This window comes from Nyctibius grandis, chromosome 32 (genome assembly GCF_013368605.1).
Source record: "Nyctibius grandis isolate bNycGra1 chromosome 32, bNycGra1.pri, whole genome shotgun sequence".
NCBI classification, from domain to species: domain Eukaryota; kingdom Metazoa; phylum Chordata; class Aves; order Nyctibiiformes; family Nyctibiidae; genus Nyctibius; species Nyctibius grandis.
Window position 1 is genome coordinate 2,629,837 of NC_090689.1, and position 16,142 is coordinate 2,645,978.

General features: G+C 43.7%; 1 protein-coding gene and 2 non-coding genes across 9 annotated transcripts in view; all 3 read right to left on the bottom strand.

The window, feature by feature from the left end:
- Positions 1 to 604: 604 nt before the first annotated feature.
- Positions 605 to 16,142, bottom strand: part of ATG16L1 (autophagy related 16 like 1) — a 30,372-nt gene continuing 14,834 nt past the window's right edge. The window contains exons 7-19 of one of the 7 annotated variants that reach the window (XM_068421098.1): positions 14,564 to 14,650; positions 13,750 to 13,806; positions 13,503 to 13,550; positions 12,683 to 12,785; positions 9,058 to 9,163; positions 8,869 to 8,939; positions 7,261 to 7,332; positions 5,085 to 5,205; positions 4,120 to 4,225; positions 3,431 to 3,580; positions 2,978 to 3,025; positions 2,506 to 2,607; positions 605 to 2,117 (exon numbers count right to left, since the gene is read on the bottom strand). In XM_068421098.1, coding sequence (XP_068277199.1) covers positions 2,024 to 2,117; positions 2,506 to 2,607; positions 2,978 to 3,025; positions 3,431 to 3,580; positions 4,120 to 4,225; positions 5,085 to 5,205; positions 7,261 to 7,332; positions 8,869 to 8,939; positions 9,058 to 9,163; positions 12,683 to 12,785; positions 13,503 to 13,550; positions 13,750 to 13,806; positions 14,564 to 14,650 — 1,165 coding nt within the window. In that variant the 3' untranslated portion in view covers positions 605 to 2,023. Of the gene's footprint in view, positions 2,118 to 2,505; positions 2,608 to 2,977; positions 3,026 to 3,430; positions 3,581 to 4,119; positions 4,226 to 5,084; positions 5,206 to 7,260; positions 7,333 to 8,868; positions 8,940 to 9,057; positions 9,164 to 12,682; positions 12,786 to 13,502; positions 13,551 to 13,749; positions 13,807 to 14,563; positions 14,672 to 16,142 lie in introns of all 7 variants that reach the window. The other 6 variants (XM_068421097.1, XM_068421096.1, XM_068421100.1 and 3 more) reach the window with 6 other exon arrangements.
- LOC137675270 (small Cajal body-specific RNA 6) lies at positions 8,200 to 8,461 on the bottom strand. Its single transcript, XR_011049945.1, has one exon. It is a non-coding gene; the product is annotated as a small Cajal body-specific RNA 6 (non-coding RNA).
- LOC137675269 (small Cajal body-specific RNA 6) lies at positions 12,201 to 12,471 on the bottom strand. Its single transcript, XR_011049944.1, has one exon. It is a non-coding gene; the product is annotated as a small Cajal body-specific RNA 6 (non-coding RNA).

Genomic DNA, 16,142 nt, shown 5'->3' on the forward strand with positions numbered 1-16,142 from the left:
GCTACAGTTCTCACTTCCCAGAGCTGGACAGGCAGCTTCGCTTCTTATGGGAACAGGAGGGTGGTCAGCAATGGCTTAGTTATGTGTGAAATTTGTACATTAAGCAGCTGAAGGCTTTGCATCATTACTCTGAAGGAAGAACCAGAGCATTATCTTCAACAAGGGTTTTCATGTTTTTAAAGAAACGTGCAACTCCTATTACTGGCTTAAAAACTTAACAAGTCAGCAGTCAAAGTACCACAGCAGCCTTCTGTTTTCGGCAGTGTCTGAAATACTACGTTCCTCAATTCAGTAATTTATCCAACACATCCAAGAACACATGAACCTGTCAAGGACAGAGGCACTTGGTCAATGTGGTAACACTTCAGTCTCAAGGCAGTATTCCTGAGACAGGGCAAGACCAGGTTGTACCCGCGGGATGTCCAGCTTCAAGCTAAGAGCATTATCCTCTTTCCCCCCTCTACACCAAATCCCACAATGCGGCTGAACACAAATCCACAATTCATCAGGAGAACAGAGCACTGAAAAAACACATTTCGGGTTCCCCTCTTCGCTCATTCAGACCAAGATCTCACACACACACATAAATAAAAGAATCAGAGCGTTGGGGGGTTTTAAAAGCAGAACACAGGTTTATTTACAGTCAAGTTCTTATGGGCAGCTGAATAAATAAAAACTTTGCCCCATATACTCTAATTCCCCTCTGCAGAAAGTGTCTGAACAAAAGGCCAGGTTAGAGGGACGCCTGTCAGAGCAGCTGCCCCCTAATCCAGCCCCTCCAAAGAACACACTTCCGTACTAAAACACTACCAGGAAAGAAGAAAATAAAGTGCAAATAAAAAGGCGATAAAACGCTGGTGGCTTGTCTTGAGGCCCAGACCATGTGGAAAGGTTCGGCTGGGTAAAGTTATGCCAGGTAGCTCACACCCAGCCACATCATGGGTTTGGATGCTTTAACAGGGACAGAGCCAAGACACTGCTCCGTAGCAGAGCGCGGGCTCCAGCGCAAACAGGAATATTGCACGTGTGCTCAAGAAGGGGGCGAGTGGCCTGGAATTGCCAGCACCAAAACAATGGATTTGGGATTTAACCCCACCGCTCCCCTGTGTTCTACTGACAGCCGCCAGGACAGGACGGATGAACAGAAAAAGGGACCAAACGTCTGCATTCCGGTACTGAAGCCACAGTGTGACTACATTCCTCAGCACAGCAGCACAGCAGAAGTTGAACCTCTCTCTCCTCACACCCAGTAACCAAACTGCCCGGGGAATAAAAAGATTAAAAATCTCCTATTTTGTGATACCCGAGCTGTTGAAGGGCATTTCAACAAAACGGTGCAGAAGTCCTGAAGAAAGGACCGTTGCCTTAAGAACGGGTGTAACTGATGCAAAGAGTTCACACAACAGTGCTGGAGAACCCGTGTCAGGATCAGAGCAGATCTGAATTGAGCCGATAACTCAAAGGCAGAGCTGCCAGAGCCACGAGAGACCCTCTTTAAAAGCTGGTCCAACACTTCAGACTGCCTAGGACCCCATCCATGATTCAGGATCTTCTCACCCCATGCCTGAACTAGGCCACAAGAACAGAACACAGGAGACAGGACATGTATTAAGTCAGCATACACAGTAACTTCTTTCCAACGTTTCCAACTCAGAAGTGCTGCAGATACATTTGTGTGACAGGGTATTTGGCACAGCTGTCTGGTGAGGAACCCCGCTAGTATCTTCAGCTCCACTTGGTGCATAGATACTGCATGTAAAGGCATGACTAAATAGCATTCTCCATCCAGAACAGCTAATCCCTTGCTGAGTCCGAGTGCCACAGTGCAGTTACGGCCATAGGAAGTCTCTGACTCAGGCTCCTCCTCCATTGCTTTAGAACTTTCCTCTGGAAAGTGAAGCCCATGTGCTTGTTTATCCCGCCTCAGGATGGATCTGGGCTCGGGTCTCCATTCTGTTCAGCCACGGACCAGCACCACCATACCCAGAAGCGCTGGACGCTCTGCCTTTCACCCTCCATCCAGTCAAAATTCAGACCACAGGACAGCCTTGTTTCCTTTGTCCACACTGACCACATGGGCACCCGCTGGTGACCACGCGACTGCATTGATAGAAGAACTGAAATGGAAGCCAGGGACAAGTTTACAAAAAAGCTGAATTCCACAGCAGCACTCAACACTGCAATGAAATATAGTATCAAAGAAAAAGCACTTTCTCAGCTCTCAAGAGACTCCTGCTTTTAATAAGCCTAACAGAGATAGTTTCTTCAGAATATATTAAATGTACTTTATTAGAATCATATCTCAGTTTAAGCAGTTGAACAATAACAAGCCTAACCTTATTTCAACCTAGCTAATACTGCCATGAATCCACAAAGAATCTGCATATTAAAAATTCTCACCCACCAATACAAGTTGCAAAGCTGTATGACTACAATTCTTTCATAGCTCAGCAAGATTCACAACCCAGATCCCCACCTCAGATTACACAGCCAGCTTTCCCCCACCTGTGATGCTTTGCAAGCGTCCTCTCCAATTTCCCAGTGAGCACATTCCAAATGTAGAGGGCCCCATCAGCTGAACCAGCAGCCACATAGTTACCATCAGGGCTATGAGATCAGAGAAGGTGCAGAAGGCAGAGAACAATTTTGAAGTCAGCAGTTTATTGGCACAAATCATCATTCCACTCTCAACTTCCTAGGCAAGCAACTTGGCATTCAACAGTCTTTTAAAAGAAGTCACGTGTTACCAGCTGCTAACACTAAGAGATGAAAGCACTTTGAAATCTGAAAGTTTCCAAGTCATTGGATCAACATCTACAGATACATTCTGTCTTGACTGAAAGGTAACCTTGGGCAAATCAGAAACTCTACCTCAGTTTTTCTAGCTGTAAACAGGGACAATGCAGCCAAGCATCATGAGTCACTCACTCTTGCCGAGGAAAGATGTATCAAGTATCTTGCTTATATCTGACCTTACCTGAACACAACTCTCGTCCAGTCAGAGCCACATTTGAATCCCTGGGCGCTGAAAAGGTAGAATCAGATAATTGTAAATTCGCTTATAACAAGATGGACTCCCAGGTTCTCACTAAAGGGCCCGGTAAGGATTTCTACATGGTTCAGAATAAGCCCCTGTATCCCTTTATCACAATTCGCATTTCTCGTACACCCTCCTCTCAATCGCATCTGAAGAAATTCTTTCCTTTAGGCCAAAGACTTCTAAGCCAAGCTATCTTCTTTACGAGGTAAATGAAAAGACCCACGAGAGCAGATCTTTGCTGTTAGACTCCAGAGAACTTTGCTACCCATGTAGAAAAGAAGTTAGGAGACTGCTCTCTCCATTGAGACACTGAAAAACACTCCAACGCTGAGGGCAATCTGCAATCCAAGCTTCTAAAATTCATAATGTTCTTGTGGAGAACACACTCACCTGAATGTCTGCTTGACAGCACTAACCCGCAGATCAATGATCTTTAGTAGATCATCACGGGAACAGGTCAAAAGCTCTGTTCGCTCAGAGTTCAGGTCCAGAGCTGTGATTCTTCCAAGCAGCTCCAGTTCTTTTACTATGCTTTCAGTCCTAAAGACAGAAAGGAAAATGAAAAAGGAGAGAAAGAAAAATGAAAAAGGAGAGAAAGAAAAAAAGGAGTAAACCAACATCGAGAAGCCAAACCACTGCATCAAAATTTTGACTTGTCCCGAAGTGGAAGAAAAGGAGTAAAAGGATTACTGGTTTATTCTCACATTCTGATTCTTTCCCAAGCTACATCTCACTTTGTGGATAACATTTCCAGCCAATAGTTTGATATTACTTCCCTCACAACCCCACTCTCCGAAAAACTAACATCTAGAATGGCAAGTACTGACTGATGCAAAATATTTACAAGCAAGCAGACTGCCTTTTCAGAAAAGAAACAGCATCCCAGGAAAAAAAAAAATCCCAACCCACCAAAGAGTATAAAAATAGTAACAGAAGGCTCTTTCAACGGCCTTCTGCAACTCTTGTAACAGTCTCATCAGCTTCCAAGCTCAGGAAGAAGAGTTCCCTAGTTCAGGTTTTACTTGGACAGCAATCCCAGAACCATTCCTACACTATAAGCTCTCTTACAGTAGTTTTACCTGATGTCCCAGAAACGAATTTTCTTATCAAAATGTCCACTCATTACACATTGCTCAGTACATACGATGTCGTTGCAGCTAGATCCTGCAAACACTGTTTTTATACCTAAAAAGGATAAACCAATGGTGACACACTGCAATTTATACTGTACAAACTGATGAAAACAGAGAGAGAAAATAATCCCTATGCCACACACACACAAACACACACAGTGGCCACACAGAGCAGTGTCCAAGGAGTGACACAGGGCAGGCAAACTCTGTCTTAGAATAATCCTGACTTAAGTCTCCAACAACCTCTCTGCCCCCTCTCAATCTCCTTTGCTGCGGCTAATATCCCTTTAAATGCTCCCATGACAGCTGCTTTACTTCCACTTTGTATTTAGGCAGCTATAATTTGCTACTGTTAAACATGAAACAGTCTCCTTGACCTATGTTTGCAGGGCAGGTATCAAGATAACCTTGAGTCTCAACTTCTCTCAGTGCAAGCAGGTTTAAGAGCCATCAACAGGAGAAAAGCCAAGGAAATAAGGTGTTTCTCCCAAAGAAAAATCTGGATCCTAGCATTTCCTTCATTTGAGATGTTGGAATTTTTGGTACATTTCCAAGAGACATTTCCAGCCACCTCAGGTTTTAAAAAACTCTGACCTGGCTCCAAGTTTTTAGTGGAATACTAGAATACCCAGCCCCAGAGTGGTAAACAATGAACACTCCCAGAACACAGCTGCTGTTTATGTCACAGCATTAACAGTGCTTCCTGCACACACATGATTTCTTGTTCTTATTTCAGGTAACAGGCAGAAAGCATCCAATTACTTGAGTAACAACAGAAGATGGCATGGCTGCTAGTTTCTGCTTTTTTTAGACTAGCAAGAAGATGAAATAATCTGGCTGATGTCAGACTTCCATTTACATTCAGCAGAAGCAGAGAACACGGATGACAGACAGAAGTCAGGTTTCCTTACAAACTTTGCTGCGGAGGTCCCAGAGCTTGAGGGTCCGGTCGTGACTTCCCGAAACAATGCGTGCGTTGTCCAGCAAGAACTTGGCTGACAGAACCTTACCGCTGTGACCTGTCAGGGTGTGCTGAGGACGAGAGATTCACATGGTAAACTTGCACAGTTCCACTCGCTCCCTTTCCTCGTAGCTTACTAGTTTTGCTATTTAACAACTGAAAGACAACCTTAAGTCATAATTTGCATTGCTTGGAGGGGAAAAAAAAAAAATCTATTATAGTTAAACAGAGATTAACACTGAGTAGGAGTGTTAAGTACCACAGTTCAGCCTGAGCCTGGGAGACACAGGTCACCTTTGGGTGCAGTTTCTCTAGCTACTCAGGGAACCTGCGAGCTCCCTTCCTCAACACTCCGTACACCTACGTTTCGTGGACAGATGGCAACTGCAACACAGCCTGGCAGGAGCAATGAGGAGAAGGGGTTAAAGCATGCTGGAAATGGAAATTGTGCCTTCAGGTTTTTATAATGAGCTTCTCTCAAGGTTACAACAGGTTACCCAGTCTCAACTGTTGTTACATCTTCAAGCCTGAAAACTGAGACAGCCAGAGATTTCAGAAAAACTCCCCGCAGCAGTTTCTGTAACTGCAGGGGGAGGCTCTGTGGGGCTGAGAAGAACGTGAACCACATCTACCTCAAATTGCTGAGTATTTACATATTAAATCACCAAACAGATAATGACTGACTGAAGAATTGTGAAAAACAAGCGAGAAGCTTTGGTATATAGTTACACATCTTTAAATACTCAAAGGACTATCAAGTTACACACAGCAATCTGGGCTTGGGAAATACAAAAGAAAAATCAAGAATGGAAAGGAATGGGAGCAAAGTTTGGAAAAAAGCAAACCTGACACAGAACACAAACTCTGCAAGAACGAATCACCCCATAAAGACCACTTCATCTTAAGAAAGAACACAAACTCCAGAAAGGAGGATCTAAACTTTCACTCTGCATCTCTCTCCTGCTCTTGCTGCACACTCATTACGTACAGATATTTGCATTTAAATAGGACGATTGTGGCAAAATTTACTGCAATTTCAGCTTCACTGCCTCCTGCTCATGTGCAAGCCGTGCCAAATCCCTACCACACACACTCAAAACAAAGAACGCACTATTTTATCTCAGCAAAGAGTGAATGCACTCACCCAGAGCTGGCAGTCACCAAGGACACCAAAAAATTACAGGAAAATACTGTGAAGCCAGGTGGATGTTTGCAGGGATAACTAACTTTTTATAGTAAGTAATCTATAGTCTGCTAAACTTTTATTCACCATAATTCACATCCAATAATAGGTTTTGCAGCCAAACAGAAGCTGCAAAAGAACTGATAACTCTTCACTTTCCTAAATGAGACCTGACATCTCCACACTGAGAACTACCCAGTGAACTACAATGCAACTGTAGGTTATAACTGACACATGAAATGTCAGAAGATTCAGAGCAACAAAGTACCACCTTCCTAAAGTAAAAATTGAGGAAAAGCGTACATAGGAACGACAATAAAAAAACCTCTTAGAAAGCTGAAAAGAAACTTTTCTTTTGGTCAAAGGCAAATCCTTCTTTAAACTAGAGCCAAGTGTTGGAGAAGAACGCGAGTACAAAGGAGCTGGGAGGAAGAATCTTTCAAAAGACATTGAGAATATCAAGCACTTTTAGGCTTGCTGCCTTTAACAGCAAGGCCAAGGACTCCTTTTCAAGAATGCTGCTCCTGACTTAAAGCATAAAATCCCTCTTTGTCTTCTGCAAACCCTTCTTCAGCAGTGCTCTCCTTGGACTGAGGCTAAACCATTGAAGTGCTTCTCCATAAACCACAAGAAGCATTTAAATTTCCACAGAGGGGGATGCAAAAGTGTACTGGGTCTGAACGGTAAGGTTATTCTAGCAGGGGGGCTGTATTGTGAAAACATGCAGTAACTGGAGTTCCCTGCAAGGCTGGACAGGGACCAACACTGTATTCTAGGCCTTGCTGTGAGGACCCTTAAGAGAAATAAAGATCCCGTTAACGGAAAGAATTATTGGAAGTGTCTGTAAATGCCCAACTTCCAAAACTGCCATGTCCCCGTTAGACAAAACTGGAAATACAAGACAGAAACAGCCTGAGCACTGCTCTGCCTTCAAGAGACTCACCCGTAACCGATTGTCATCCACTGTCCAGATTCTGCTGGCAAAGTCATTCGAAGCTGCTAAGAGGTAAGAACCCTGTGAACACAAGATTAATTTAAAACGACTTCTGCAAGTCAATATGCAAATTAAACTCAAAAGTATTTCCAATAAATCATTAAAACCATATTACTGCTATATTGCCAAGTGAAAAAAAGAGAACAAACCCACAGTAGCATACACCAGCAAGGAAAGCTAGTGTAACAACTTTCAGAAAGGCTGTGGCTTCTTCTCACCAAAATGTGACAGTGATTTGTAGAATCATGACTACCAATCAAAGGAATAACAATAACCAGACCAGACAGGACATTCTCCTTTCCCTTCCGCTGCAGTGAGGAAACAGGTTCTAGTTTACCCTCACCTATTGTGGGGTTTTTCCCCTCTTATTTTCATTTTTCACAGAAAAAAAGCCCTGCATCATCTACCCCCACTGCTTAGATAGGCCTCAGAGCAGAATTAGCCCAATTCTTGCAATCTTCATTACAATTCTAACATTTTAAACTAAGATTCCAAACACTAAATCTGTCCAAGGAGAGATAAATTGACTTGTTCACAGCTTTAGGCTCAGGGCTTTTCAAAGTCATCCATGATGGAGAATGGACACCACAAGATTCATGCTTGCACTCCTGTCCATCTCAGAAGACTTTCCTGAATCCTTAAAGCCCATTAGCATCTCACCTCAGGCAGTCCTCACCTCAAATGTGTTCAAGCAGCTTGCCAAAATCAGAACTAGTTTCTCCTGCAGATTAACAGTGCCAGCAAATCTCTAATGAGCTGGTCGGTGTCCAAAGGAAGGATCCTTTTGGGTGTGTATCAATGAAGTTTAGCACATAGAATCACCAAATGGAAGAAGCGATGTCAGCTTTGGTCTACTGTCTATGCAGTAACGCACTGTGTTACGGGAGAGGTCTCAGCAGAAAAGTCAGATCACGTGTCCAGTTATAGCAATCCAAGACCCAAACTCCTTCAGGTAAGACTGTTGGATGCTGATGGCAGTCATGTCTCCGATACTTCAGGTTAACATGAACTGCACGCATCACAAGCTGTCAGCAAACACTCTGCCAGCCACACCATTACTGTGCTGTGACCGGCGAGAGACTGCTGGGAGAAAAGGTCATGGAAGTGCAAGTCTTAGGATAATCAGACCTTTTACTGTTCATCACAGACCTCAGCAGAGCTCTTATGGAAATAAACTTCACAGAAATAAAGTCCCGTGTATTTGCTTCTATTATGCTGTTATGCCAGCTTCAGTGGGAAGCTGAAGATTAATTTCTTACTTTAGACAAAGCCTAGTGTATTTTATTGTAATTTTATCATAAGAGGCCATAACAGCCAATGTCTGAGCTGCAGATCATCTTCTGAATTGTAAAGCAAAGATGAGAATTACAGACTGCAGCTTATCAAATAACGATCTTCTGCACAATTTTTAACTATTTGCAGTTCCTCTCATAAGTATTTTAACTCATTTCTTAGGTAACTTTTCAAAATGTCAGAAATGAAATCGATAGCAGAGCACAACATAATTCATTTCATTTATTCCCACTCACAAACAGTGGATACTGCACAGATACTCACAGCACTATCAAATTCTATGCTTGTAATCCCAGCATTGCTACCGGAGAGGGAACCTTTGGGCTCACACCTGTCTGCACAGAGAAAGATGAACAAAACTTAAGCAATGGATTACAGCAGAAGCTGACACAAAATCAACTATAATACGAGTTTGTTTAGCACCCCACCATACCCCAAAGCATAGAAGTTTACCTCCCAAGACTTCCCAAAGCTTAACCCTCCTGTCCATGCCTCCTGTTGCTAGTAACCGGGAGCCAGGGCTGAACTGCACGGCGTTCACCTCCCCGTCGTGTGCGTCCTGAGGAGTGGGAGGAACAGAACAGCCACACAAAATGGGATTATCATAGGCCCAAAACCCCCACAGATTAGAAAGCTACAGAGCTTAAAGGTTACACAGAACCACAGCTGTGGAGCTTTCAGCAGCATATAGGAAACAAAGCCACAGACTGAAACTCTACTACAGTTGATGGTGTACAAACAGAGCAAAAAAGGCTGATCCTTATCTACAGAAAAAACCAAAAGCACATGAAGAAAAACACTATCAAGGACTCAACAGTGGTAATAAACCGCCAGAAGCCTTACAATGCTTCGTAAGTTTAGGCTTTATAAGGTAAGGCTTTTAAGTTACACCACAAAAAAATTAAGGCAAGGACAGGACAGAAAACAGTAACAGGTGATATGCTGTAGAAGGAAACTAACTTTTCATTTCTCCATCTAGAGCCAGCCATGGAACATGATCCAATCAGTTCATGCAACCACAGAACGCTCAAGTCAGGCTTGAGTTAGGAAAGTCTGCTAGGAAACAGCATAACAGATTAACTGCATTCATGTAGTGTACTGGTGATAATGCTGCTTTATACTGGTGGTTAAGCAGTACCAGCACAGTTGTGACAGCACCTTCTCTCACAGAGAACTTGGGCTTAAGCTGTGGTTCCTGACTGCAGGCGCACTGACACCCCTGCACCCTTGCTTTCTCACAGCTTAATGTTTTGAAGCTTGAGTTGGCCACTTAATAGTGATTCTGAACCTTTTAAAACATATGAGGATTTTAAGATGGACTCGTGCAAAGCATTTGACACTGTCCCGCACAACATCCTTGTCAATGGCTTGATGTCCAAGTGGACACCAGTGACGAGTGGCGTTCCTCAGGGGTTGGTATTGGGACCGGTGCTGTTCAACATCTTCGTCATCGATGTGGACAGTGGGATTGAGTGCTCCTTCAGCAAGTTTGCCGACGACACCGAGCTGTGCGGTGCGGTCGACACGCTAGAGGGAAGGGATGCCATCCAGAGGGCCTTGACAGGCTGGAGAGCTGGGCCTGTGCGAACCGCATGAAGTTCAACAAGGCCAAGTGCAAGGTCCTGCACGTGGGTCGGGGCAATCCCAAGCACAAATAGAGGCTGGGCAAAGAATGGATTGAGAGCAGCCCTGAGGAGAAGGACTTGGGAGTGACGGTTGATGAGAAGCTCAACATGAGCCAGCAATGTGCGCTTGCAGCCCAGAAAGCCAACTGTACCCTGGGCTGCATCCCCAGCAGCGTGGCCAGCAGGGCGAGGGAGGGGATTCTGTCCCTCTGCTCCGCTCTCGTGAGACCCCCCCTGCAGTGCTGCGTCCAGCTCTGGGGCCCCAACACGAGAAGGACATGGAGCTGTTGGAGCGAGTCCAGAGGAGGCCACGAAGATGCTCAGAGGGCTGGAGCCCCTCTGCTATGGAGACAGGCTGAGAGAGCTGGGGCTGTTCAGCCTGGAGAAGAGAAGGCTCCGGGGAGACCTTCTAGCACCTTCCAGTGCCTGAAGGGGCTACAGGAAAGCTGGAGAGGGGCTTTTTACGAGGGCATGGAGTGACAGGACAAGGGGGAACACTTTTAAACTGAAAGAGGGGAGATTGAGATGAGATATTGGAAAGAAATTCTTTCCTGTGAGGGTGGTGAGACTGTCCCAGGTTGCCCAGAGAAGCTGTGGCTGCCCCCTCCCTGGCAGTGTTCAAGGCCAGGTTGGATGGGGCTTGGAGCAACCTGGTCTGGTGGAAGGTGTCCCTGCCTGTGGCAGGGGGTTGGAATTAGATGATCCTTAAGGTCCCTTCCAACCCAAACCAGTCTGTGATTTTACAACTCTCAGATTCCTTCCTTTCAAAATCAAGTTTTCTGGAAACTTGTATTTTTCTAGGACTTGTTGGTTCAACTTAGTCTGCCAGCTCATATTTAGGAGTCATCACACTTCAAATCTGATCTTTCTACAAGTGCAGAAGAGCCATTCAGGACAAAACTGAACACAGGTCTTGCCTAGAAACTAAGCCTGAGAATGATGGCTGAAGTGGCTACCTTCTCTGCCTTCCCAAACCTGCTCTACTCATCTCTCCACAAGTGAGCCTGGTCTGCTCCCTGTGTCCACCAAACCACTGGCACAGAGTCCTTGCATTCATTCCTTGAACGCTCTGCTGGACCTAGATATGTCCTCACACTCCACCTGGGCTCCAAACATAGGAGCTAAAACATAACATAGATCATCTCCAGAAGGAACATATGGCTTCCCATGAAATGAGAAGGGACTTTTTCCTTCTAATGTTGCAGTGCTAACCACACATCACCTCCATACTGCCAGAGTCTGCCAGCCTTACTCCTGAAGCTGTTCCTACTCCTTCTGCAAGATGGGGAATTGGAAAGGGGCAGCATTCCCCATGTTGTCAAGACCAGGGGTCAGCATAGTCTACTGTGGTTTGCCCCTCCATATCAGGAAGACAGGCTGAGCTGCTCCTGGAAGTTCAGATGACATTACAGAAGATCAAGAGAAATGTGAAAACAACATAACCTCTCACATGGTTCTTGAAAACCTCACATATACAGCTTTGCAATACCTTTTATGATGAAATTAGCCAGGATTATATCTATTGATCAACTGTGCTTGCTGTACATGGCCAGAGGAGGAGGGAGGTTGCAACACACACTGCAGCCATGAACACCTCCTCTGATGCTCCCTATTCAAGCCAGCTCCAGGCTGTCACTTCAGTTATGACCCTATTCTCACTTAAGGTAACATTGCTACGCCCTCCACCCCATGGTTGCCACTAGAGAAGATGGTGACAGGGCAGGCTAGGAATACATAAGCCTTCATGCTGCAGTGAGCCACCCTGTTACTCTGGATGAAAAATAGAAGTCATTTCATATCCATGAAATATCCATATCCAGAAGTGGAGTGCCTGAGAAAGCTCAAGAGGAAGGTTAAAACAAGTAGCTGCGTTACAAGACAATTCACCACAGTATCTTCCATTCAGAAGGCGAGATGCCCTTCACAGAAATTTAAGTTTGGTCTCGTGAGGCCAAAACAACACTTAAAGGAGGTCTCAGCTTGAAAACTTTAGATCACACACAACAAATGAAGACACCCCACTACCACAAGCTCCTCTTCACCGGTTCTGTTGGATGACATTCAGTGCCACAACTCCCTTCACTGTGGAGAACTGGAACTGAATTAATCCCAAAATGTCAGCAATCACCTCCTCAATCATAGCTCTACTATGGCATGACAGAACAGGGACTGCTGGGAGCCAAGAGGGTAATGGAGTGTAATTCCCCTGTGCCCTCAGACCTTTTACTAGTCATCATCGACCTCGGTAAGACAGACATCAAGCACACTGGCTCTGAAAAGCATCTGAGCTAAGAATAAAATGGGATGAACTATGCTACCAAAGCAAGAATTCCTTCTTGTTTGGCAGTGTTAATAGAAAGAGTTTCAGGAGATCAGTTCCCACACAGACAGGATTCACTTCCTCCAAAGACAGTAAAAGGAATGGTAAAACTGAGAATTCCTTCTATACTTACAAAGACACATAAGGCAGTAGTGGGCACTCTCACTTCTTTACTGACACCTGGATGTGGCTCTACATTATCCTGGGGAGCAGGGAACGAGGACAAAGAACGCCTCCTGAGATGAAAGAAAGTAGAAATATTTTAAAATGAGAAAGGAATGCTGTTTCTGTTGAGTTCTTCCAGATCTGTACCTGTCACTTAACTACACTGTACAGTGATTAAAAAATGGGGGAAGGAATTTTTAATTTTCTTTTATCCCATCATTCAAAAATTAATTTGTCATACAGCCCTACATTCACTTGTGGCTTTAGATATTTCATAGTATGCCAGACAAGTTACCTGAACTGATTACTGACCTCATGTTGGAGCTTTTGTTTTAAATAGGAAAGAGAAACATGGAGTGATTGCAGCTGAGTTCAGCTGGAGAGACCACAACTCCATCATTATGCCTAGGGAGACTCAACACCTTTGCAACACTACATCCCAAGCAGCAAAACGGTCCCTTCAAAAGCCCAGGCTGCACCATTTAAGCAAAGACCATCCACCTAATGTAGAGCTTGACTTAAAAGGACTGGCTCCACTCTGGATACTAAGCACAGAACCCGACGACTTATTTTAACTAACCCTATTAAAGGAGCAAAGTGCAGTGGAAAGTAAGAGCAAACCCCATGTATTCTCTCCACAAAGAGGGGCTCCTTGCCTCTCTAACTGTAGACAGTTTCTAGCCAGTGTTATCAACATCTGAAATCTACCCAGGATAACACAGCTGGGTTCCGTGTTACTTCAATGGAATACATTCACATGCCGGACTAAGAGCGGATAATGTTTTCACCTGGCAGCATCAGAAGATTGATGTCCCAAAAGGGGAGACTCAGACAGACTGGAGGGAAAGGTCAGAGGTCAGCACACGGCAAGATGGAAGAAACAGGAAGTTGAGGAGAACAAAAAAGAAAAAAAAAAGAAAGGCAGAAGCTAGAAGAAAGGCTGAAATTATTTGTTTGTATTCCCTGCATCACCAAGATTTTGGTGTACATTGAAACCAATACATAAAACAAAGAGGTGAAAGTGTTCTAACCTACCCAAAGATATTAGTGATAGAGTCCAGAAGGCCTCCAGCTGGCTGGGAGAGTCGCTTACTGAAGGAGGGGAGGACAGGTTTAAACCTTGTGAATAGCTTCTCCACATAAAGATCAATACAAACACATTTCATAGCAACAAGTCTCTGGAAAGACTCCCTCCCCCTGCAGACCCAGTCCACAGACAGAGAACACCAAAGGCAGGCACCAGTTCAAAAGTCACCAGTAACTACAACTCAGAACATAATTTGTGAGTGAAGTTTCTTCAATTTCCCTCAACTTCCACCCTGTGAATTACTGGGTTTAGATGTAACAGTCTGCCAAGTCTGAAGTTTCAATCAAATTAATCCATGCTCTCATGTGACTACCTCTTACTTTCCACTCACTGCTATTTTAGAGGAAGAAAAAGATGCATATTTAATCTAGGTGAAGGTATTTTCAGCATTTCAGGTAAACCCCAAAACCCAGCTATTGCAAAGTCACATTGGTATCTTGTACAGTAACAAAGATATAATACAACTGCAATACCCATTTTATTGTTTATTTTGCTTGTAAACCTCTGTTTTTAAGATTAGACACAGGTTTTTCAGACGCTAGCTTAATTTATTTAAAACAACAAAGGAAAAATAGAGCATATCTAGAGCATGGCAACAGAGAACACAGCACATGAGTTTCATACTGCTCTGGGGGAAGTACTAAACTGTGTTCCAGCTAAAGCAAATAAAAAACTGTAAGTAACATTCCCAACACTGTTCCAACTCTTATACCCCTCGTTCTTCCTCAATGATATGGTACAGAAATCTCTTGGCCTACAAACCTGGATGTTCGGCTGACAGCTCGCACTGGAGACGTCTCCTCAGCTGTGTCAGAGGTTTCATCTGCAAGCACTTCAATATCATCATCCCTGCTGAAGTGAGAGAAAACACTGCATTGTCAGTCAGCCAGAGCTGCCTATGGTAACCACCCGCTGATCACAGAATCACAGAATCAATCAGGTTGGAAGAGACCTCTGGGATCATCAAGTCCAACCATTGCCCTGACACCACCCTGTCAACTAGACCATGGCACTAAGTGCCATGATGTATATAATGTTCATGATGTATATGAACTGAATGGACAACACTGTCCCAGGGTCCGTCCATGTCTCACCCAACCCTCATCTAGGTTTACCTCGCTGCAGTAACGTGTCCGTAGATCCTCCAACACAAACACTGATCTAGCTGTCTCTGCCAGAGATACTACATTCAGCATACAATGTCTGAAAACAAGTACATGCAGCACCTAAATTTCAGGTTTTTTCTTTCCAGCTGCCAATTACACCCTTCACTGACAACAAGACTGGATCCCTCACCCCATATTTATGTTGACAGGCATCCTTTCCAGATTCTCTTTACTACAGGCATTATATTTAACTTGCAGCACCACATACAGCATTATAAGGACCTATCACATCTGAGCAAGCCTTTGCTGGAACAGTTACAGAACAGCAGAAACATAGTTATTGCAGATATATCCTATTCTCACAGCACCTTTTTTTGCTATTCCAAAATATCGAAGTACTAAAAAAAACCACAAGAGTTTGAATTTTCCTTCTTCATCCACACCGAGGACATCTGGATACTTTCTCTACTGCTGTACTTCAGGTGCTGCTCCATTAAGTACGAGGGATGTTTTGATTCACTTCATTAAAGTGTTGGTGTACGACTGAAGTGTGAGGTTCCAATACATATACCACAAATTAATCCAGCTAAACTACTCAGCTAATGCTAAAAGGTTTTTCCCCATTAGTCATCATGGGCTCTGACAGTCTGGTATTTTTTCCTTCAATGATAATTTTTCCTCCACTGCTGATTTTGCAGGACAAACTATTTTTAAACACACTCTATCAACCTGATGCCATGTGACTGAACAGGAAGTTTAAATTCAGCATTTAAGTAGGAATAAACCAATTCCTGCCATCAGATACCACTCAGCTGCAACCGACTTGAAGAGGATGGGACCATTTCTAATCTCTCATTTCAGAGTATACCTGCACTTTAAGTCCTAAGATTTTGGAGGACAGTATGTATGAAAAGGCTATGGAAAATATATATTCTGATTGGTAGTATCAGGCTGATATTTCAATAAAACTATCAGGTTCTACTAAGATTTATTTTTTAAAAATCTGAATTTTGGGCTATTAAAATTGTATGTAGCAAAAGAACTTTCTACATTAACCTTATGTATTTTTGAAGTGAATATAAACACCAAGGCGCACTCCTTGACATGCTGCAATTTTCTCCTTCAGTGAGCAGCACGTTTATACAATACAAACTCTCTAAAATTATGAAATCAAAAAAAGAATCAAGAATATCTGTGAAGCAGAGTTCGAGTAATTTACAGAAGCAATTATTTTC